The following is a 22,584-nucleotide window of genomic DNA, read 5'->3' on the forward strand; positions in this document are numbered from 1 at the left end:
TTCCAAAGCAGTCAATAGGGCAGGTAACTAAAACCCATTTCATTCAGTGCCAGCCCTGCATCCCAAGTCCAGTGCACAATCTGTAGGTCTTAAGGACTTAGGGATGTCCCAGCTCAGCTCCTTTGCAGCCTGGCACAAGAGCCCAGCTCAGTGCCTCAGTCACCCACCACTGTGTGCACAAAGAAATGATGCACTTATCTTATTGTGCCAATGGCCTGGCCATGAAACCCCTGTGGAGGAAAGGACAGGAAAGGATGCCCCATGCTCAGCAACCAGCAGCATTTCAGAACAGCCCTTGAAATCCACGAGAGCTCAGCAGCAGGAGGCTGAGAGCCCTTACTTAATAAGCTGGCACTTGTACAACAGGAGAGGGCTCCCTGGTAAAGCTGCCCCGTGGCACAGTCTCCTGCCAAGCTGCTGCCTGTGCCCCAGCACTGCCCACTGCTTGTGGCATTGCTTCACATCTCACCTTTACAGCCTGTTTCATTTCCACAGCAGGCACTGGGGGATCTCACACTGCAGCAGCCCAAGGGCAGTTGAAAGGACAGTTGGCTCAGCTGTGAGGCACAGGACTGTCTCCCATCAGGAAGGCCCCTGCCCACTCACAGGGACCCTGGCAAGCCAACCCCACCTGCAGCAGGAAGGTGCTGTGCTCTCATGCCTGGCTGCCCTGCTCAGATTCAGCAATAAAAACAACTCTCACCCTTTGCAACACAAGGTCTTGTTTAGCTGCCTTGGGCAATGGCTGAGATTGGTTTCAGTGATTGAAATCAACTGCTTTGAGCAGGCCTGGGCAGCCAGAAAGGACCAAAGGCATGGGGAAAGTGAGGAGACTCGCTGGTCTGAAGGGCAGAAGACCAGGAGAGCATCCCCTGACCACTCCAGATCTCCAGGCAGAAACCAGGCAGCTTTGCTGGGGTGACTCACAGACCTACAGAGATATCTGGGTAAAGGCCACACCACACACCTTGCAGTTTTCCCCAAACTGTCCCAGCAGCATAAAGGAATTTTCCCCTTCCCCTGGAATTCTGAACCTTAAGTTCCAGGGGTAAGGAATGAGCCTGGGAATGCACCTCCCTGCCTAGCAAGCACAGCTGGTACAGAAGCTGTCTTTGCTCAGCTGCTGCACCCCCACAGCACAGCACCCTCTGTGAGAGCAAGGCTAGCCAGGGAAGCTGCAGAGCAGCAGCAATTAACTGCACTTGTGTCCTCTGGCTACCTACATACCCAGTCAGGTAGCTCAGTTTCTAAGGCAGAGAACATGACACCAAGCTCTGCTCCTCCAGGGAGCAGGAAACACCTCCTTAGACACTCTTCCAGCCTCCCAGGCATTCAGTGCTGTAGGGAGTGCTGTGCTTTACAGACAGTTTAGGCACTTGGCACCATCAAAATCAGGTTTCACGAGCTCCAAGGAGCAGACAGGCCAGAGGCAGGACTGTGGCAGACACTCAGTCCATCATCTCTGGTTAGTGGAGTCTCAGGGAGGTCAGCTGGGTGAGCACTTCAGAGCTGCCAGTCCCCATTCCAGCCTACACCACTGGCTTCCTCTGGGGAGGAAACACTACCTAGCTTCCTTGGCAGCCTGCACTGTGTTTACCTGCCATTACTTAGCAGGTATCAAGGCTTGTAGGATGGAGGTGGCTCATCTTCCTCCATCTCTACAACTGCTGAGCCTCCCAACCCCCTCATACTTCAACTGCTGTAAGAACAAACATGAGATGAGGAAAATTGGTTTCAGATTTTTATTTCTCTGTACTTTTTAAGCAGGAGTGACTGAAATAGAAACCATCATGAGTCCCATCGGGGGAATAGTTTGATAAAGACAGGGCAAGCAGTCACCCCTGCCCCATGCCAACCTGTACAAATATCAGCTGCCACTGTTTAGTAACTAGATGGTTTTCAAACAAGTCCATGAACAGTCATAGACTACATAGAACAACATGCCAGTTCACAACAGGAAACAACTTATGTATACTTCTTGATTTCATCATACAGGACTAAGACAAAAGCACCACCCATTCCTCGGAGTACGTTTGACCATGCACCTTTGAAAAAGGCCTTGGAGCCCTCATCCCGGGCAATCTTCCGCCAGCAGTCAAGAGTGCCAGAGTACATTATGTCAGCTGCAGGAGACAGACAGCTTTAGGAACTGGATGCCCACAACCCCCAACATCCAAGTCAGAAACAGCCTCATCTATCTACTAGCTTTACAACCTCAAGTGCATCCCATTTCTTGGCTGACTTTCTGCAATACTAGCACATCAGAGGACAAGACTGCCCAGGAGAGACGGTGCTGCTGCTGCTGCATTGTCTCTGGGAGACACTGGAAGGACCAGTTCAAGCAGAACACAGCAGCTCCTTGTTTTGACAGCAACACTTCCAAACCCAAAAGCTATTGCACAGTTGGCCAGGCTGTGCCTGCTATGGAGGCTGTCTTTTCTTGTCCCAGAGACACTGGCTTGCAACATCCAAGGGTGAGTTCTGCTGCTCCTACCTACTGACATATACCTGACTTGTGCATGCCACCTCACAGGTGTGCTGCACGACCAATTTGTGCCCCTTCCTGTCACCTGCTTCTGCAGCCCCTCCTACACCCCTCCTTACAAGAGAGGAGGATATCTACACAGGCTGATGAAAGCCAAGCCACTCTGCCTTCCCCTCAGCTCCACCACCAGCTATTGACTCAGGGATGCCCAGTAACTGTTACACAGGAGGAGAAACTCACCTCCTTTCCGGCCAGACTGCATCATCATGCGACGACGAACCGTGTCGAAAGGGTAGGAGACCAAACCAGCGACAGCAGTGACGGTCTGAGCAATCATCCAGCTGACAACAATGTGGGTATTCTTTGGGTCTGGAAGCATGCCTGCAGGAGAGAGGCTTTGATGAGAATGGCAGGTAAGCCACCAGCACTATCGAAATGCACTTCAGGCCTGCCGCAGCCCCGCATCTCCGTTTTTGTGCCGCTTGAGTCAACCTACCCTTGGCCGTGTCGTAGATGCCAAAGTAGGCGGCTCTGTAGATGATGATGCCCTGGACAGAGACACTGAAGCCCTGGTACAGGCCCCGAAGGCCATCTGAGCGGAAGATTTTGACCAGGCAGTCACCGAGCCCACTGAACTCCCGGTCGGCCCCGGCTTTACCCACATCCGCTGCCAGGCGGGTTCGGGCAAAGTCAAGGGGGTAGACGAAGCACAGGGAGGTCGCGCCGGCGGCACCCCCGGATGCCAGGTTACCGGCGAAGTACCGCCAGAACTGGGTTCGCTTGTCCACGCCGCCCAGGAAGATCTGCTTGTACTTATCCTTGAAAGCGAAGTTGAGGGCCTGGGTGGGGAAGTACCGGATCACATTGGCCAGGTTGCCGCGCCAAAATGAGAGGATGCCCTGCTCCCGCGGGATGCGCACCACGCAGTCGATGATGCCCTTGTACTGCTTGTCGGCGGAGATCTGCTTGCTGGCGTGCTGCACCTGCAGGGGCCGACACGCCGCCGTCAGCGCCGCTCCCCCGCGAGCCCCCGGCCCACCGCCGCCGCCGCCCCCCCTCTCCTTGCGGCGACCTTGGGACAGCCCCGGCCGCCGGCGCTCACCTGCAGCAGTAGCTTGACCCTCTCGATGGGGGCGACGGCGGTCTTGGAGATGGCGGCCGCCACCCCGCCGGCGAGGAAATCCTTGGCGAAGGACACGGCCGCATCGGTCATGGCGGGAGCGGCGCGAGCGGGAAGCGATGCCGGGCGAAGGAGGCGGGAGGCGGCGCTGAGGGGGCGCCGCAATGGCCGTTAATATAGGGGCTGGGCGCGAGCGTGGGCGGGGCGCACGTCCCGCACGCCCATTGGCTGCGGCAGGGGGCGTGGCCGCCGCAGGGGGACGGGGCCGCCGTTGGAACTGGTGGGGGGCACATGGCCGCGGTGACGGGAGCGCCGCACGGGGAGCCCGGCATGGAGCACACCGGGACGGCACATCCCGGGATGGAGCACACAGGGACAGGACATCCCGGGATGCGGCACACCGGGACGGGACATCCCGGGATGGGGCACACCGAGACGGGGCACCGCGGAATGGGGGATCCCGGATAAAGCACACCGGGACCCGGCATCACGGCGTGGAGGATCCCACCAGCACCGCGGGCAGGACACGTACGCGGCCCCGGCCCGGTCACACCGCCTGTCCCTGCCCCGGGCACAGCACATGGCGGTGACGGGGCCATTCGGGCCCTCTGCGCCATCCCAATGCTATGGCGACAGCAGCCGGGCTCAGCACAGCTGGAGCGGGGCGGGCTTGAGGCTGCCTTATTCACGGACACGCTGAGGCCCCATCTCCGTCCCCGCAGCCGAGACCCCGCTCTCAGCCCTCGGGCTGCTGTCACCCCGCGCACAGCCGTGACCGAGCTCCAGGTCGCCTATATCCTTGTGCAGCCCCAGCGCTGAGCTCAGCTGAGACGCTCGGCACAGCCCAGCTGGTACCACCCGTCCCCATGACACAGCAGCAGCCAAACCTCACTCGAGTACAGCTTCACCTGTCCGAGAGTTTGGCCTTGCTATTGACTGGTTCTTCATGGTCATACACCATTGCACATGTTAGTGATCCACTGATGAAGGGCTTTCTTTCAGTGACATCTTAAATATTTTAGTGCTGCCTTTGGGGATTTATCACGTGTATTTGTGATTACAAAGGACAGGCTTGGTTGATAAAAGGCTAGTTAGTGCCTGATAGGTCATAGGAGTGCACTACGATACAAAGGTGGTAGTAGCACATCAGAAACAAGTTAGAGATAACTTTTTGACTCACTTGACTCTTACAAGGTTTGAAGAGTTGATCAGACATTCATATGTACCCATTCAATATTTAAAATCTATTTAGAAATACAGTGTTGGTACAAAACATACAGGTATGCTTGGACAAGGCGAGAAATCCTCTCCTCCCCAACATGCTTACAAATCACATCTCCACATCCATACATGTCCAGTAAGTCTCAGTATTATTACCTGTACTGTGCCCATGGGAAAACTGAGGCACAGAGAAAGAAACATGATCACTAGGCAGGCTGATTAGAACCAAAAGCACTTACAGCCTCAGTGTGATGCATGAGCCACCAGATCTGCTCTCTACCATCTTAATTTTTTTGCTTTCTATGCCTGCATTTCTTTGCTGAGAAAAAAATCAGTATGAAGCACCACTGCAGCAGAACAGAGCAAGTCCATTAAGAGAGACACTGCAAGACTTCAGCTGTAAGATACATCAACAATTAGTTCTAGGTGCAAGGCAGGCCTTAAGTTATCCCAAATCTTTCTGCAAGTTTCTCTCCACAGTTACAGACTGCTCTTGCATGGATATGCCAATGCCTCATCCTGCTGTAACATGTTCTAACCGAGCACTTTCTGAGATTTATTTATTTTCACCCATCAGGGGTTACAAACAGTGCAAAAACACAGCTGAGAAGCTGTGTAAAGCAGCAAAGGCTGTGCTGAGCCCAGGCTGCTGCAGCTCAGGCTGGAGCCAGTGTGCACACACCTTCTGGGCTGCTGTGACTCCCGTGCTGCCAGGGGCACAGCCAGCTTCCCACATGGACATGGGCTTTGGGTTTTCTATCAGAAGGCACTGGGATGGGGCTGCTCCACAGCTGAACTTCTACACAGGAACTGGAGCAACACCATGGCTCCTCAGGTATAATATGAGATAATATTTTGTTGTCCAAAAGCTCCCAAGAGGCCCATCTGTGGCAGTGGCACTGGCAGTAACCTGGTGCTCTTGCAGAGGTTCCTTCCTACAGGACCTGTGTGCAGCCCCTGGAGCCCAGGGTTCCAGGGATCAATCACAGGGGGTGTGCATGGTGCTATTCTCTGTGCAAGTTCAGGGCAGCATAGTAGGCTTAGGTCTGTACACTGGAACTAAAAGTGGTTTAATAAAAAAATAGAGCTTTAAAAGTACCTAAACAACATGACAGAGTTTGTGGCTCTGAAATATCTAACACATTTAAGAACTGCATTTTCCAGGAAATATTTCAGTTAGAGGACTTCAGGAAATTATTTTTCAAAGTGTGAAGTAATTCACATACATGCAGTAACAATGCACGAGAAAGGGAGGAATATTTTTGAGTATGCACTTAAGTTTTCAAGATTGTCATTCCAGTATATTACAGTCCATTTTGCACATTACAGTTCTGTCTTAGCAAAAGCACAGCTGCAGCAGCATACATTCATCTTTGTGCTGGAGATTCAGATAAAAATATTATTCTCAAGTACATCTCAAAAACTAAGGAGTGGATTTGGGAGTGTTTCTGAACTAAGACTAATTCTGACTCTGTAGAATGCCATGTCCACACAGTATCACTAAAAACCCTGGAGATTTCAGTAGAAATTCTTGCATGTTGCATATGTTTTATTCTGTTTTATTATTTTTGGCTGACTTGGTATCTCAGATTGTTTAAGCAAATCCATTTTCTTAATGCTTTTGGAGACAATTTATACTCCCATCTCTATTCTCTTGCCTTTCTGCACCTGGTTTAATCTCAAATGGCTATTCAGTTTTAAAAAGCACCTAAAATAATGCCATTTCAAATTCAGTAGTACAGAGTTTTCAAACTAGTTGCATCTTTCCTCTTCAGTATGTGCTTGCCAGACATATTCTTTACATCCATTCAGCAAATACAATACAGATTTATTTTTTCCTGTCACAGGTGTCTCACTGAAGTCCACTGAAATGTCAGTACCTGTAGCTCAGCATGTCTTTCTTGCAAAGGTATTTCTGTATCTGCAGTGGACACTCTGATGTCAGTTTTCAAGTGCTGATTTCCTTGGCTCAAAGTTTTCCCTTCGGAGGAGCTTTAATTCTCTCAGTTCTTGTGGGTGTAAGCTCTGGTCAACACCAGGTGTTAGCTTGTAATTTAAAGGAGATTGAATATAACCATTTCTGTAGAGACAAACCCGCTTGCAGAATTCAAAGGTGCTAAACATAACACCAAAGTATGGCACAATCTGATAAAAAAGCAATAAAAGAAAAAAAAATTAGACTCACTAGCAGCATCCATAGCTTAGATGTTTTAAAATAAGGGAACTTCTAGGACTTCAGATCTGATCTAATAATAGACCTTGTCCTCGTTTATATAAAATCAGTCTCATCTCAAGCTATGCTGGCAGCTGCAGTGTGCTAAAAGTAGGAGTTTATTGTTGTTACATAACTAATTATAGCAATACTGGGAGAAAGAAGGTCTATGCTACCCAACAGATTACCAGAACTTGTCAAATACCCAAGTACATCCTAAGCATCTCAGCAAATCCTAGCAGGAAATGTGGAATTTAATCTACATACACTGGAGTGACTCCACAATTTTCTTCTTTTCCCCCATGCAGACCCAGCAGCTCCAGAGCCACTGGCTTTGTATCAGCCAAGGTAAGGCAGTCACAGGCAGGCCATCACAATCAATCCTACTGTCACTCAATTAGCACTCATTAGCTGACCTGTAGTACTCTGTGTAGGTAATCCTCATCACAGCACTGTAAAACGTGTTTATGTAAATTAAATTACCTTCTGTTTAAGCTACCATGCTTTATTTCATGCTTTCAACTCAGCAAAGGCTGCAGTAACTGATACACATGCATTAAAGAGCTGGCTCAAAGCACTGCTTTGGACTTCTGGCCAAGTGGCTTTTACAAGCACACTTTTTTTTACAGCTCACTACAACATGTCAAATGACTGAAGCTCAGGTCAGAAGCAGAACTTGTTTAGCTGCCCTAAGTGGATTGCTTGCAATCCCCCATCCACTGCACACCTTGTGTGCTAGGAGCACCCACTTCTTCAAAGATGTTGAAATGAACTTTCAAGTGGTGACATCTAGAAACCAAGCTTGGATTTGGGGAAATACAACCAAACCAAGTTCCAAGACTGGTTTATAACCTGTCTTGTCACTGTCATCTGTCATCTATAAACTACTAAGTACAAAGGTATGTCATAAGCTTTCTATCCCCAACGGCTCAAAATGTCTTGATTCCTTCAGGATAGTATTTGACTGGATGAAAGCAAAACCTCACCTTGAGCAGACTGGGTGTGAGTCCTCTCCAAAGTCCAAGCACACCTTTGTGCTTCACAGTTTGCCGGAAGCAGTCAGCCATGCCAGTGAAATGGACATCAACTCCTCCATAGTGGGGAAGCCAAGGACTCTGGGCCTGTCAAGAGACACCCAGAGGGGTTTAGAACAAGCAGAGAAAACCAAAGTAATTCATTATTTTCTCCATCCTGCTATATAAGGAACAGTTAATGGCAGGTTTCAACAGACAGATCTGGATTCCTCCCAAAAGTATCTAATTTGCATTAAAATATAAATTAAAAAGGGAAAGAACTCACTCTTTGATAGGTACGAAAGTGAACAGTAATTTCACACAGTGCCTCCTTTTGTACCATGTCACTACTAGAAATAAATCCCACCCTTCTGAGGACAAACCATCTGAACCAGAGCCACATATCCCATTGGCCCCATGCCAGCTGCCCAGGTCCATGTAGAGACATTTCCCACTCCTGGCAGTGGAACACTATGAGAGGGAAGGTCGGAGCCACACTGCCTTCCTGTAACTGATCAAACCAGCTGACTTGTTCTGGCTGCTGAGGCTGGGTCTGCACTGCTGTGACCAGCAGGAGCTGCACTACAGGCTGAGGAGCAGCAGCCCAGCAGAGATGGAAGGATGGAGATTTCAGCCAGGCTGTTTGGGCCACCAAGGGCTGCAGGTGAGCAGTTGGTGCCCATACTCCCACATCCATGTGCTCAGTTGATAAGGACTAGCTAAAGTTACCTGGGCTGAATCCTGCTGGCTGGCAGCTGAACTCCCAACTGCAGTACAGCGTCTGTTCACATGGAAGAAGTGTAGTTGGTCATTTTTAACAGCTAAATCCTTTCTTCATTAATCTCCTACTGCGTTAGCACAGACAGGATAACCTGACCTTGAATAATCCCATCCTCATCCATCTGTGCACATGCAGCCATGGATTTATTTTGCATTGACAAATCAGGGTTTCACTCAAACACATGGCAAGTGACACTTTAAGTATCAGGGGCCCCAGGACACAGATTGATGCCTTGCAAACCGATTATCCTAAGGCAGAAGTTTGATAAAAATGGGGCTTGTACAGTTAATTGATGGATGAATATGGGTATCATGATCTCCACATTGGTCTGGAACACCACATAGTGTCGTGATTTTTCAGTCCTCCTCTAGACTAGCCTGTAGCTCCTCAGAGCTGCTAAGCCTATGACAAGCCTCATCAACTGACAAGTGGTGATGAGATTTTCTAGGTGCCTTAGCTATAGCACTTCAAGTACTTGGCAACTGAGATGCTGGAAAGGCAAACAGATCAAAACTCACACTCTATGTATATAAGAGAAATTGCTAAATAAATAGTTATGGGCAAGTCTACTGTTAAAGTTTAAAGGCTGAAAAAAACCCCCTGACAATCCCCCACACTAAGGGCATGTCTTCTTTGTCTAAAAAAACCACAGATCATAATTTTTTCTCATTTTTTTCTGCCTGATTGAAATGCATGTGAAATTCCTCTTATGGCAGGTAACAGGTAAAAACCTTGTGCACAAAGATTTTCATATCTGTACTGCAGAAGATGCTGAGTGCTCAAACTGAGACTTCAGAAACCGGTTTCATAAGAATGGTGACATTAGCACCAGCAAAGCTTAGAAGAAAACTAAAATGATTAAACTATCCCTAAAAATGCAACATAGCAGTCATAGGAGAACTGAATTCAAAACCCTGTTCTGCTTTCTCAAATGTCAGTCAGGTTCCACAAGGTTTTTGTTTTTTTTTTTTTGTAAATGAAGTTATAAGAAGCCAAGCAGTAAAGAAAGACAGGTTTCTGAAATGTTTCAAGAACACAAGAATGCTATTAACATGTGATTCCCTTCCTTTTTCAGTCCCTTTGTGGTAGGCAGGGCATGGCCTGCCAGAATTTAACTGTGTGAGTTTGACTTAATCCCCTTCATTACTCTACACATGCAAAGGCACAGGTCAAAGGTTTGATTACAGTACTCCTGCCTGCAGCACCAAAAGAAGTGACAAGCACAGTGCAGGTTTCAGTAACACAGTAAACACCTCCAGAAGCAGTTTAAAAGGAACAGGTAAGTCAAGCCTCTAGATTTCCAATCTGCCCATAGACACTGACCTTTTAAGAGATTTACTGAAATTATTTATAGTACCATCCCCCATAGAGAGAGCTGTTTCTAAGATTTCAGTCTGTGAAGTAAAGCATGTGCTGCCAGCATTTCTGCTCTACAGGAGCTGTATGCTTCTAGGATAAAATATAGCTTCTAGTAATTAAATAACAATTGTTCACAGAATTCCAGAATCACCTACTGCAAGAGGAAAATTAAAAACTGTATCAGTGTTGTAGTTAAAACTTCAGCATTTTGGAACACAGCTAAATGAAGTAAAAACACATTAATTACAGAATAATACTGCAAATGTGTTTCACTTGGCATTGTTAATGAAAAAAAGTAGCTGTGGGTTTTGGTGGCTTTTCATCTAAGCATGTCTACCACACTGCAACCCTCACAGCCACCCTGTGGCACCAGAGCTAGAAAATGGAAGGAACAAAATAGACCAAACTGGTTTTTCTACCTCTTTGGCAGAAACCTAGCATGACATACAAATCAAACAGCTAATCTCATCCCCAAAAGGTCAGGTTTGTGACAGAGAATTTAATGCACCTCAAAGCAGCTGGAATTCCTTGCTTTTGACACCCCTTCACACTATGGGCTGCTGCATGGAAACCTTTCTCTTTTGAAGACTTCCTTCCTCCCAGCTGCAGCTGTCTCAAACTGCAGGAGGCTGGGATACAGCTCCCTGTGCTGCTAACAGGGAGCCAAGGTGCTACTCATAGTAGTAGCAGGGCTAAGTTGCTTCTCTTTTTACCTCTGATGGACAGTGGGCTCTCAAAATGATTAAAACACATCAAATGCAGAATTGCCTTCACCTGATCTCTCACAAACACAATATTTTTACATCCAGAGCCCACCAAGTTGATTTTGTCACTGCAACACATCCACAGAGGTAGCACTGTTCTACTGCAACACCCTAAACTCAAGAGAGACATGTACCAAAAAGATGCCCAACTACCTGCACACAATATTCTTTTAAAAGAAACAAAATATTTAAATAAGGGTGCAGTGTCATGGCTGCAGGTGAATTGTTAGAGGTAATTGTTACCTGAAGACTCTTCAGACACCATCTCTCCCATTGTCTGCATTAAGAGGTGACTGTCAGAACAACATAATCCCATTTTGGGAACTGATCTCACAGACCTTTCCAATGACCTCCTGCAGCCCCTCTCCTGTGCAGATAAAAACTTTTCACTTGCTTTTTGGGACATTTTGGTTTGCAATTATTTGTAGTCACATGTATCAGAGACTATGAATTCATGTATTTAATTCATGTACTTCCCTCCCTTTCCCTGTTAATAAAGTTTGTTGGTATATATTTACCTTTACATATATTACTTTACATATATTACTATATGTATATATATACCTTTACATATTTTACTTTACATATATTTACTATTTATTTTTGAGTATGCATTACTCTTGGCACAGAGTATGGAAGATAATTAACAGGGAATAGCTGTCATCAGTGGTATGCTACCCTGATGGTGGATAGAGTAAAACTGCTTGTTATTTACATATTTTTAGCAGATTCAGGTGTCCTACATTTCTGATTGCTTAAAAAAAAAAGTACAGGAAGACAATTTACACACAGCTCAAGAGTCCACACTCTTAATCTGGAAGCTAAAAAAAGAAATCTTTGCAGTCTGGGTTAATAAGGGCACATGCAACAGGCAAGTGCAGCTGTAGTTCAAAGGAAACTGAAGGTGAAAGATTCAAGGTAATACCACTCCAGTTCACAGAAATTTCACTCAAGTGAAGACTGGATGCTTGAAATGTAGTGGATTTCATTCCACTACAATGAAAAAAAAAAAGGTGTAAATATGTGTTAATATTTTGGGGAAAAAGGCATCCTCTTGGGCTTAATCAATTCTTGCTCCTCAAGGTCAGCCTTACTCAGCAGTCATTCCCTGTCAGTGGTTTAGTAATGCTGACTTACCCCTGGTTAAAGTCCACCCAAAGGTATTCAGGCACAGAGGAAGGTAAACCATGGCAAGCTATCAGGAAATCAGTTCAGAGCAGCACAGTACAGCTGACCTCTAGTGTACTGCACTCCAGGAACACCTTGTCCCTTCCTCTGTAACCTGAACTGGGAACAAATCATGCCTTTCTGGGAAGAATGGCACCAAGTCAGCAAAACAGCTTCATGCTTGGTCAAAAGCTTGACTCTTTGCTTTAACTATATATCACCAGGCCTGCTGTACCCTGAGGCTCCACGGTTTGTTGCAGAATTCCTCCTTTGTTGCTGAGCCTAAGCTTCCTCTGCTTTAACACCTGCTGTGTGAAGAAGTCTTTATACAGAATACAGAATTCTTGTTCCTCAAGGCAGTGCAAACCTCTTGCATGGGCAGCTCTGGGTGGCTTCCAAATGCCTCATGATGGTTCAGCTCAAGCCCTACAAATGGGTGCATCATTTTCATGCACATTAACACTAATTTATTTAATGGTGCAAACCCCTAGGCAGACTGCCTTGGTCCCACACTTCACACAGTGGATGGCATCTAGTTCCTGCATCTCCTGCTGCCTATCTAGGAACTGAGGAGAAAACAAATTTTTAACAGGACTGGGGCTTTTCATAGGTCATACTTTCATTTACCTTATGTGGATGAGGTAAGCATTTACCCAAAATCAAAATAAATCACCTAAAAAAGAATCACAGAATGAACTAGGTTGGAAAAGACCTTTTGAGATCATGAAGTCCAACCTATGATCTAACACTTCCTCATCATCCCATGGCACAAAGTGCCAAGTCCAGTCTTTTATTAAACATGTCCAGGGACAGTGACTCCACCACGCCCCTGGGCAGATGATTCCATTGCCCAATCACTCTTTCAGTGATGAATTTTTTTCTGACATCTAGCCTAAATTTCCCATGCAGAGGGGAAAGTTTAACTCAGTCTTAAGACTGTGTCCTCTTGTTCTGTCAGCTGTTGCCTATGAGAAGAGACTGACCCCCATCTGACTACAGCCACTTTCAGGCAGTTGTAGAGAGTGATAAGGTCATCTCAGAGTCTCCTTTTTCCCAGGCTGAACAACCCCAGATCCCTCAGTTGTTCCTAACAGCTGTACCTCCAGAGACATTATTGCATTACAGATATGTCTGTAATAGCTGTGTGTGAGCAGCTGTGTGTGACCTGTGTCAGGTCCTGTCTGCTGGGTGAGTTATGGAGTTTCAAAAGGTGGGCTGAGTTAACCCATCTGATCTGTCCCAAGCAGATTACAGAGCTCTCACTCACACCACACTGATGACAAAGCTGAGGCACTGTAAGGGGCTGGCAGACATGATCAGCTGGCACTACCAAATCTCAGTTTGGGGCATGGAGGCCACTTTAGTGTCTGGGGAGATAATTTGGAGAGAGTTGCATTCTGCCATCCCTCAGACTTCCGGCACTTCAAACAGCTGCAATGTGTTCTCCTGCTTTTCTTCAGCAGGCCACTGTGTTGCAGTGCAAAGCTAATTTACCTCAAGGTATTACATAATTATTACACCACAGTTTTTTGGATGAACAGGTTTAGAGTGAAGGCAGACCTCACAGTTAAAGCAGCCCAGTCCTGCTTCCAATTCTTGATCTACAATTTCTTCCTCTTATCCAGTTTTCCTACTAACACTGTTCAGTGTTCCAACTTGTCACAGTCAGTCCTCATGCTTTTCTCCTGTGGAAGTCTGGGGATCTAAGAGAAATGCTTCTGAGATTTGTTCAGATTCATAAAAGCTGATCTAGGCTGTTACAGAAGGCAAAGCCTACATTATGCTCCATAGCTTTTTTCAGGAATTGTCTCAACCATTTGCCAGACCAAATACTTCCCTAAGCAGCAGAGCAGCATTCTCCAACAACTTCAGAAACTGGTATAAAATATCTTTGTAACAACATCGATGAAACAATAAAAATTGCAGGTAGCTCAAAGTATTCAGATATAGTATAAAAGGAAAGAAGGGATTTTGTAGAAACATTACCAGTGCTTCCTTAGACCCAGACTCATTCAAAATAAAATTTCCCTGCTAAAGGCAGAAAAAAAACCCTCAAAAACTGAAAAAGAAAAAAGTGTTCTTGTATGTAAGTCTGCAAGGTAAAAAGGGCAGTACTTGAATATACTTAGAAACTGGATTTACTATATTGTGAGGTAAGGAAGGAAAGCCAAGAATAGATATGAATATATATGACAGTCAGAATGATATAAAGATCAGTTAGATTTTGTTCAGAAATTGAAACATCATAAAAGTAAGTCAGCAAAACACTTACTATAGACATAACCCTCTCTTTCATTAATCCCCTCCTACAGATGCACAACAAAAGCCATATTTCCATGCTGAAACATGCATACAGTACCTCTGAATTCTCTAACATGCCAATCAGGAGCAAAGTGAAAAAGGGAAGACAAAGGAATAAAATTAGGATAAGTACAATATAGAGGACTCAAATATTCAGTAAGACTCACTCATATTAGTTAACATTTATTTTAAGAAAAACATTCAAGTATATATAGCAAACACAGCATCTTTTTTTAAAGAATAAACTTGATAAGGCTAATTCTAACAGCAAAGGTGGAAGAAGCCATGGTTACAGAACAAATCTGACATCATAAAGCATCACCAAAACACAATTCTTCCTCAGAAGAGCTGAGGAAGCAGGAGCTGACAGTCAGCTCCTACTCCCACAGCTGCCAGTGACAGAAGCAGCCAACGTCAGAAGTGTAGAATTCAGGATTCAGATATGTAAGGTAAGAAAGGAGGAAGCAAAATTATTACAATGGAGATCAAAAATAGCACCTTATCCTTATGAATTCTCCCACAGCAGAATTCATTTCCTAGTCTATGTGAACAATTCAAGCACTGTCCAGAGGAGATGAATGGAGCTAACTCTTCTAAGACTGCCTAGCACATCAGGTAAAGATCTGAACGGGATGTCCTGGTCTCCTGCTTGTACTCTTGCCCCAGAATCAATGGAGACAACCTTCTGTCCTAGTTTCTCAGTTTTTGAAGCTCCTGAGATTGTCTTACAACTCCCTGGCTCCCCATCACCAGCAGCTTCACTGGAAAAACCTTCTTTAGCAACATACTCCCTCCATTTATCAGAATGGTGGAACAAAAGGGAGGGGAAAGGAATCTGATACCGACCTCCAAAGTGTGCTGGGTTCCTCTTCATACACCATAAACCCAGCATTCACTGCTTCAAAAAAAGCCCAGCACTTCTCCATGTGCACTGCAGAGCACACACAAGGCTCAGAGGTAGCTGAAGGCTTTGGTAGCCCCCTCTTCCCATCAGCCAGAAAGCTGAATCACCAAATAGAAGCTGCTCAGAATAAGATGTCTGAGAAAAACTAATCAGAAGTATCTCCTCCCCTATTTTCTACAGAACTCTGAAATGTCTTGAAGTTCTTTTCCTTTTCTTTGTTTTCTCTTTTCTCATTATACTTTTCCTGGTGTTGTACTAGGCATTTCTCTGTTCTCACCAGCACCCTACAAACTGCACAGACCAGCAAGCACAAAGCAGAGCAGTTCTCTGCAAAGCTGGGCCATACCCTGGTGCTAATTGGAAAACCCCAAACTTCTTGGATAACCTTGCAGGAGTTCCAGTGCACTCTTGGTAACAACGTGGGTTGCAATTTCCAACAACAGGTCTCTTTTCTGGACAACTCTACATGAATTAAGTAATTTTCAGTACCCAACAAATTACAGGACTTCACACCTAGGGAGCTTGCTCTTTTGAAATATCTTTGCCTTCTCCCATGCCTTCAGAATAAATCACTGAACAGGAGGTGTTTCTCTAAGCTCACAGAATCACTATTCAGTGTTGTAATGCACTTATGAGGAAGAACCCTCTCTGTTGATGAGCGTTTTGTTTTCACACGAAGTATTTTTAGCCTCTCCAAGTCCTACGTATTTAGGCAATAAATCCAGTTCCCGTACTGCTGGAAGTGCCGAGCAGATGATTAAGCTCCCCTCGGTGGAAGAGCACGGCCTGGTGGCAGGAAAATGAAACGCGAGCCTGTCCCACTTCACATGCCTGTCACACCCCATCGCACCAGTTACAGCCAAAACCTACTTTTGAACTGATTACAAAAGCTGAATGCTCAAGTAACTGTTTCATCGACAGAAAATATTAAAAGGGAAACAGCACAGTAAAAGCCTTTATTTTCTTTTATTCTTCAGGGCAACACTATTTCTGTGAGCCTAAGGATAAAAAGTAAAAGAAGGCTTGTAAGGAGTATTTGCTTTTCTTAGATCCACTGGTATAGCTGGATAAAATGATCAAGTTTTTGTGCTCAGAATCTTTCTTGTCTGAACTATTTTATAAGATACCTGATGAAGTGCTCAGTTTAACCCTTGACTTCTGGACACACCAGCTACATGAGCTGGTCTGATAAAAGCCCCTTACTCCTCCTGCTGAGGTTCTCTGCTACAAGATGGAGAGAGGGCAGTGAAGGCTTCTCTGACAGCATCTGTGCCCTGTAAAGGGGAACTCAGGCAGCAGGAGAGGGAAGTGCAGAGTTTCACTGACCTTTTGCTACCTTATAAGGCTTATACCTATATAAGGCTGCCACAATTAGTGACTGTTTTTTAAATAAGATCACAAAAGCTTCCCATAAATCTGCATTCCCAGGAATTGGGCTGAAAACCCAAACTCGTATGCCCCTGCCAGAGAATGACCATAAGATGAAAGCTATTCACTGGCTCTCTACTCATCAAGTTCTAAAGAAAAGTCAACATCAGCAAGTGAATTATATCAGTGAGATGGAAGCTGTGGGATAATGGTTGTTTTGTGGGGTTTGGGTCTTTTTTAGATCACTATTGTTTAAGTTCTGGAGAAAAGATCAGGAAGATATAGTAACTCTCATTTTGCTGATGCTCCAGGAAAACAGCAGCACCTGCAGCTGGTAAGTCACTTGTTAACCAGAGGAGTCAGAAATAAGAACAAGGATAATGATCCTTCAGACTTAATACTGAGCAAGTTTGTTTTGTGGTGAGGCATAAATGGCAGACACAGAGGCTCTGAAAATCACATGGACCTCATTCATCCTGCCTACCACCAAGGGGACTGAATTTCTTCAGCTGGCAAACTTTCAGCCTGTATTTCACTGAAGATTTGCCAATTCTGAATTTTGAGAATTTGATAGAACTGCTATGGAAAAGGAAAGAAATAAAGATACAGAGATGGAGTCTGAGAGCATACACATATCCCATGATAGTACTTGAGCTGACATTAAAGGTGTAACAGCCCATTTGTAGCAATGATTTCCAGAGTTTAAAAACAAAACAATAAACAAACAAAAACCCACTAATGAGCAAAAAACCCAACAAAACAAACCCCAAAGTCTCTGTAGCCTACTGGTAAGGGAAATAAAGTGACACCCATGATCACCTGGCCGTCTTGTCCCAAGCTCTTGCACCAAGCACCTACGACAAAGAACTGGTAACATGAATGTTCTGTACCTGCATCTTCCTCTTGACAGTCTCAAAGGGGAAAGAAAGTGTCTGTGCCACAGCAGCTGCTACACAGCCATTTACAAAGTTCTGAAGAGGAGTGAAACGAACTATGGGTTCTTGCCAGATTGTGTCCAGACTGATGTAAACAAAGAATGAGCCTGCAGAAAATGGAACAGCACCTGGAAAGCAAACCAGACAGGATTATATCAACACACTGCACACAAGGAGAGGAGAGCTGCCCATCACATGACTAGAAAGATGGGAGGAGCTGCTGCCAACTTCTACCTCACATTCCACAAACCCAATCCAGATTTTGAAGAACTTTACTCTTTAGTTCCTGGTTTACCACCAAACAACCATATTGTACCAACTAGATATGCTGTCAGGGGCATACATTTACCTATTAAAATGTGCATGTTGTCAGAATTATTGACTGTTATAGTCTCATGACAGGTCAGGTGTTTCTCCAGGTTCTCTCCTGGGACAAGCTCTTTCCCAGTCCAACCCAACCCTAGCAGTGGCACAGGTAAACAGAGCTATGTCTTCAGTCAGGCTGATGAGGGATACTTCTGGCCTCTTTTGCTTGTTTCATGCTCTCATTAGTTTTATAGTGGGATTATACATTTATTATTATTGTTATTACACATTTTACATAATGTCATATTGCGAAAACATGGACTCAGTTAAATGGCATTTTTAAAAGCTATGCAGAGTAAACAGATAATTAAAAATTAATTTCAAGTAAAGAGAGAATATAATTAATCTTCATTTTTCACACCTATTATACACTACAGCTCACACTGGTTTCACTGAACAGCTCAGGAGACACTCTCACACTCGACAGGAATTACAAGCACTCTGTGTGTGTATAAATGTGTTTTAAGAGTTTAATGGTGAAAATTGTGCATCCAAACACAATGAGATAATCTATAAAAGAAGGAAAAGAGTACTTTCTGAACACTTAACCATATATAAAATGCTACACACTAATTTGAAGTAATAAAGCTGCAGCAAAGTTTATCAGTGTTGCAGTGCCTTACAAATCTCCACATCTTCTACAAGAAAACACTCCAATTTGCTCTTGAAATCCAGTGAGCAAGTGAAGACACTCCAGAGCTGCAGTGAGGTATTTCAGCCCGGTGTTGTTTTACCTAATAGAGCTGGTGAAACACCCCGGTAGAGTGCACGGAGCCCCTCCTGGTGATAGATCTTGTAAAAGGCGTGGAGAATGCCGTGGTAGGACGGCTCCAGCCGGTTCTGCACGATGAGCCGGGTTTTAACCACGTCGCTGGGGTACGTCACGGTGGTGGCCACCATGCCAGCCAGGCTGCCTGCCATGATGGCTCTCCAGTGGGAAATATGGCCCAGCTCATCCATGAAAAGGGTAACGAGTCTAAAGCAAACACATAAAGGAAGTACTGTTAACGATACTATGAAGAAAACACATGAAAAATTAAGGCAGGTGATTCTTGATGCAAATGTTCTTCTGTCCACAAGCCACTTCAGCAGCAGGAATTGAAATTTTAGCATGTGATTCATCCAAGATCTTATTACATGTAACACCACACAAGCATCTGCCTACAGGATGAAAATCTTTCTTTCGTATTTCCACATACAGGATGAAAATTGTCATGATTCAAAACACATCTGCAAGAAATTATCTGATCATCAGTTAAAGACATTGGTCCAACCTGTCAGTTAAGGTTATCATGTAAGAGGAAATATGTAGATAATGACATCACAGGCCTTCTGAGAGCAACTGAACCTTCTTCTGCTACTTATCTTGGGACAGGAAGGTTCCCAGGGACACGCCTCTAGAGAAGACTTTTGTCCAGGCACTATTATGCTTATAAGTTTAAGTCTTAATTTGAAAATTTGAAATTGAAGCACAGTTTTAAAAGCTACACACAAGTCATACATTTGTGGTGCATTGAAGGACTTTTCTATGACAGCAAACTCCTACATCAGGGACTAATATCCTGGAGGCAGCAAGAAGCAAGTAAAAACACTTCAGAGTTTTATCTGGAGGTGAAGAAATGTATTAGTATATTTTGGTAGCATTAACTGAAACATCTAAACAGCACATCTACATTTAACCTGCATGGTGTAGAATGAAATAAAGTGCAAATATTTACAAGTCACTGCTCGCTCAGTCAATATTTTTTCATTTGAATGTGCATTTTCTACTGCATGACAAATCCCTGCATCTACTTGCCTTGAGCCCTGGGAGTGCCCAGGGCAGAAAGCCCAGCCAAGCAGAAGCCAAAGGGCATCAACCTTTCTTCCTGTGTGCCATTCCTAAACCCACACAGCCTAATTTTCCTGCGTGTGGACAAATGCTTGGAGAAGGTGGTGGGGTGTCTCCAGGCACTACCTGATAACATTTAAAACTGCCATGGAAAGACAAGAGTCTGTGCAGAGTAATTGCTGAGGGAGCTGATTGTGCTCAGTCCTGCTCCTCGTGGGACTGTTTACCTAAGCTGCCCTGTAACACTTCTCTTTTTGTGTTTCTTGCCTTTATGTACACCATTCTCCCAGTAGAAAACACTTTCCAGAACCTCCAAATAGCATATCAAGTACTAAGCATAGGCACCTTGTATTTAATTTCCTGGTAGCCTACTTCCACCCCTAATTCAGAACACCCTGTACCAACTAGACACAAACTTTAGCCTTGCAAAAGGAATACACTGTTTCAAGCTGAACAAACAATAAAGTTATTTTGCTCAAAATCAACTGCTGTATGTTGGTGCAAAATACTGCCTTTTCTGTGACCTTTAAATTATATTTAAATTACTCTTTGTACCTTCCCACTCACATTATCTTGCTCTTTGTTTGACCATCTATTATGGCACAAAAAAGCTGCCCAGTTTTAGGGTCACTTCATTTGTGGTCTCCTGAAGGGCTTAGCCAGTCATGGGCAGATGACTTGCTGGGACAGATGAGTGACAAACCCAGCAGGTTGGCAGCACCAGCAGGGCTGTGCTGCTGCCCAGAACAGAATAACTGAGCACCCAGCTGGGTGCAAATGTCATGTGCTACCATGAACAGCTGACTGCAATTAAAAAAAAAAAAAAAAAAAAAAATCAAGCCCAGCCCCCAGAGTGGCAAAACATTCTGGTGTGTGCAAACAGTCAGGCACTCCCTGCAAAGGCTGAGAGATACTGGCAGCAGAAGGGAATCCTAGGAAACAGCACGGCTGGCAGAGCTCCACCAGCACTGCTCCATGTTCATCCTGCTGCAGTCCTATCAGCACTCACCTTAGTTTAATATCTGTGTATTATCAAAAACAAGGTCTTAAAACAAACAACGTCACATGTCAACGTCAAGACCAATCAAATTTGCTTAACAACTCCTGCATGATAGGGTAAAAATATCTGACTTGTAATTTTGTTAATTTTCTTTGATACGGACAACATAAATACTTGAGAGTGTAAAAATTAATTAAACAAAATTGGTTGCAAAGAACAGATGTGACAGCCACACCTGCAGGTTGCACTGTAATTTCATTTCCAAATGAACCGGAGCAAAAGAATTTTAACAGCCCATCAACCCTTCCTCATGTGAAGAATCCCTATGATTTTAGAAGCAGCTGCTGGCATATCACCAGGCCCTAACAATCGCTAGGCGTTGAACCAATTAGGCAAATAAAATTACAAGCGAGGATCCGGATCTCTGGGCAGAAGGGGCCTCTGCACACCCGGCAGAGACAGAGCCATCAGAGTAAACCCGGCACTCTCCATCCCTCCCCAGCTGTTCCGAAGGCCGGCGGGGGAGCGCAGGTCCCGGAGCCCCCGGAGCCCCCGGAGCCCCCAAGCCCCGCGCGGGCCGCTCGCTTACCGGCGGGAGGCGGCGAGCTGCAGGGCGCTGTAGGGGCAGAGGCGCAGGCAGGCCGTGAGGTTCCCCTTCCAGAGGGCCCGTACGCCCTCGGTGCGGCACAGGCTGCGCCCGGCATCGCGCAGCCCCCGCCGGCAGTGCCAGGTGCCCACCTGCGCCAGCACCGTCAGCAGCTCCAGCGGCGCCGTCAGGCTGAGGCTGAGCGCGCCCGCCAGCCCGGCGCAGCCCAGGCGCTGCAGGGCGGTGACGCGGCCGTCCCGGCGCAGGGTGGCCATGGCCCCGCCGGAGCGGAGCGGAGCGCACGGAGCGGCCCGGCCCGGCCCGGCCCGGCCACAGCGGCCACAGCCACAGCGGGGCGGCGCCGCCCGCCTCCGCCGCCGGGGGGCACTGTGGCGCGGGGCTCCGCGCGCCCCGGGTGCGCGTTGCGGAGGCGGAGGGAAAACCCGGAGCGGAACCGAGCGGAACGGCCGGAGCGGAGCGGCGCCGCCCGCGGGTGAGCCCGGACAGTGCCCCTGGCCCTGTTCGCACCCGAATTCATGGATTATTACATTATTGACATTTATGGAAATTGGGGGGACTGGAAAAAAATGCCCTCGCAACAGTGACCCAGCTGCACTCAGGAGACGCCCCTTTCTCCTTACAATTAAATGTATTTCTGCAGGAGCGAATGAGGCAATGGCACGACTACACAAAAACATCGAGTTGAGCTCCTGAAGCACTCTGTGTTGGTGCTGGAACTGCGTAACTGAGTGATCATCATTAATAAGATTTACGAGGTCAATTAGTTCAGGTTTTCTTGACGTGTTGCCTGAGGAAAAAAAAAGGCACAGGGAGAGGAGAGACGAAAGTGAAAAGGAGAGACAACTTGAGACCAGAATCTGTGGGGGAAGGAGATAACAGCCAGGACGGAGGTAGTAGCAGAGATTTGCTCCGAAACGGGATGTTCTGTTTCTTGTAACAAAAACCCCCAAACAAACAAACCAAACCAAACCAAACCAAAAATCCTCCCCCCCAAATAAACCCCCCCGCAAACCAACAAAAACAACCAACCGAAAAATTCCAGTCAAACTGAAAGCTATGTTCAGTATCTTCTTACAGTGCAGCCAACAGAACAGTGTCAGATGACTCAGTCTGCATTCGCTGGCAAGAATGCTCTGCTGCTGATCCAATG

The 22,584-nt window shown here is 46.0% G+C and overlaps 2 protein-coding genes across 2 annotated transcripts; both read right to left on the reverse strand.

Moving 5' to 3' along the window:
- Nucleotides 1–1,728: 1,728 nt before the first annotated feature.
- Nucleotides 1,729–3,770, reverse strand: SLC25A5 (solute carrier family 25 member 5). The gene is made up of 4 exons (XM_066559382.1): nucleotides 3,588–3,770; nucleotides 2,982–3,468; nucleotides 2,726–2,866; nucleotides 1,729–2,123 (listed from the first exon to the last, which is right to left on the reverse strand). Exons 1-4 carry the CDS (start codon nucleotides 3,696–3,698, stop codon nucleotides 1,966–1,968), a joined length of 897 nt encoding a protein of 298 aa, XP_066415479.1. The 5' UTR covers nucleotides 3,699–3,770; the 3' UTR covers nucleotides 1,729–1,965.
- Nucleotides 3,771–4,758: 988 nt separating this feature from the next.
- SLC25A43 (solute carrier family 25 member 43) lies at nucleotides 4,759–21,688 on the reverse strand. The gene is made up of 5 exons (XM_066559671.1): nucleotides 21,417–21,688; nucleotides 18,731–18,972; nucleotides 17,586–17,758; nucleotides 8,025–8,159; nucleotides 4,759–6,971 (listed from the first exon to the last, which is right to left on the reverse strand). The coding sequence occupies exons 1-5, from the start codon at nucleotides 21,686–21,688 to the stop codon at nucleotides 6,768–6,770; spliced, it is 1,026 nt and encodes a 341-aa protein (XP_066415768.1). The 3' UTR covers nucleotides 4,759–6,767.
- Nucleotides 21,689–22,584: the final 896 nt, after the last annotated feature.

The sequence above is a fragment of the Molothrus aeneus genome, chromosome 14, assembly GCF_037042795.1.
Source record: "Molothrus aeneus isolate 106 chromosome 14, BPBGC_Maene_1.0, whole genome shotgun sequence".
Taxonomy (NCBI): domain Eukaryota; kingdom Metazoa; phylum Chordata; class Aves; order Passeriformes; family Icteridae; genus Molothrus; species Molothrus aeneus.

Excerpts from the sequence above, each read along its gene's own strand:
- SLC25A5 (XM_066559382.1), bottom strand. The coding sequence starts at position 3,698 with ATGACCGATGCGGCCGTGTCCTTCGCCAAGGATTTCCTCGCCGGCGGG. Across the intron at positions 2,867-2,981 it reads CATCTACGACACGGCCAAGG|GCATGCTTCCAGACCCAAAG; the intron begins GTAGGTTGACTC and ends TCTCTCCTGCAG. Across the intron at positions 2,124-2,725 it reads GCAGTCTGGCCGGAAAGGAG|CTGACATAATGTACTCTGGC; the intron begins GTGAGTTTCTCC and ends TGTCTCCTGCAG.
- SLC25A43 (XM_066559671.1), bottom strand. The coding sequence starts at position 21,688 with ATGGCCACCCTGCGCCGGGACGGCCGCGTCACCGCCCTGCAGCGCCTG. Across the intron at positions 8,160-17,585 it reads CTGTCAAGAGGAAGATGCAG|GCCCAGAGTCCTTGGCTTCC; the intron begins GTACAGAACATT and ends GTCTCTTGACAG. Across the intron at positions 6,972-8,024 it reads TCACACCCAGTCTGCTCAAG|ATTGTGCCATACTTTGGTGT; the intron begins GTGAGGTTTTGC and ends CTTTTTTATCAG.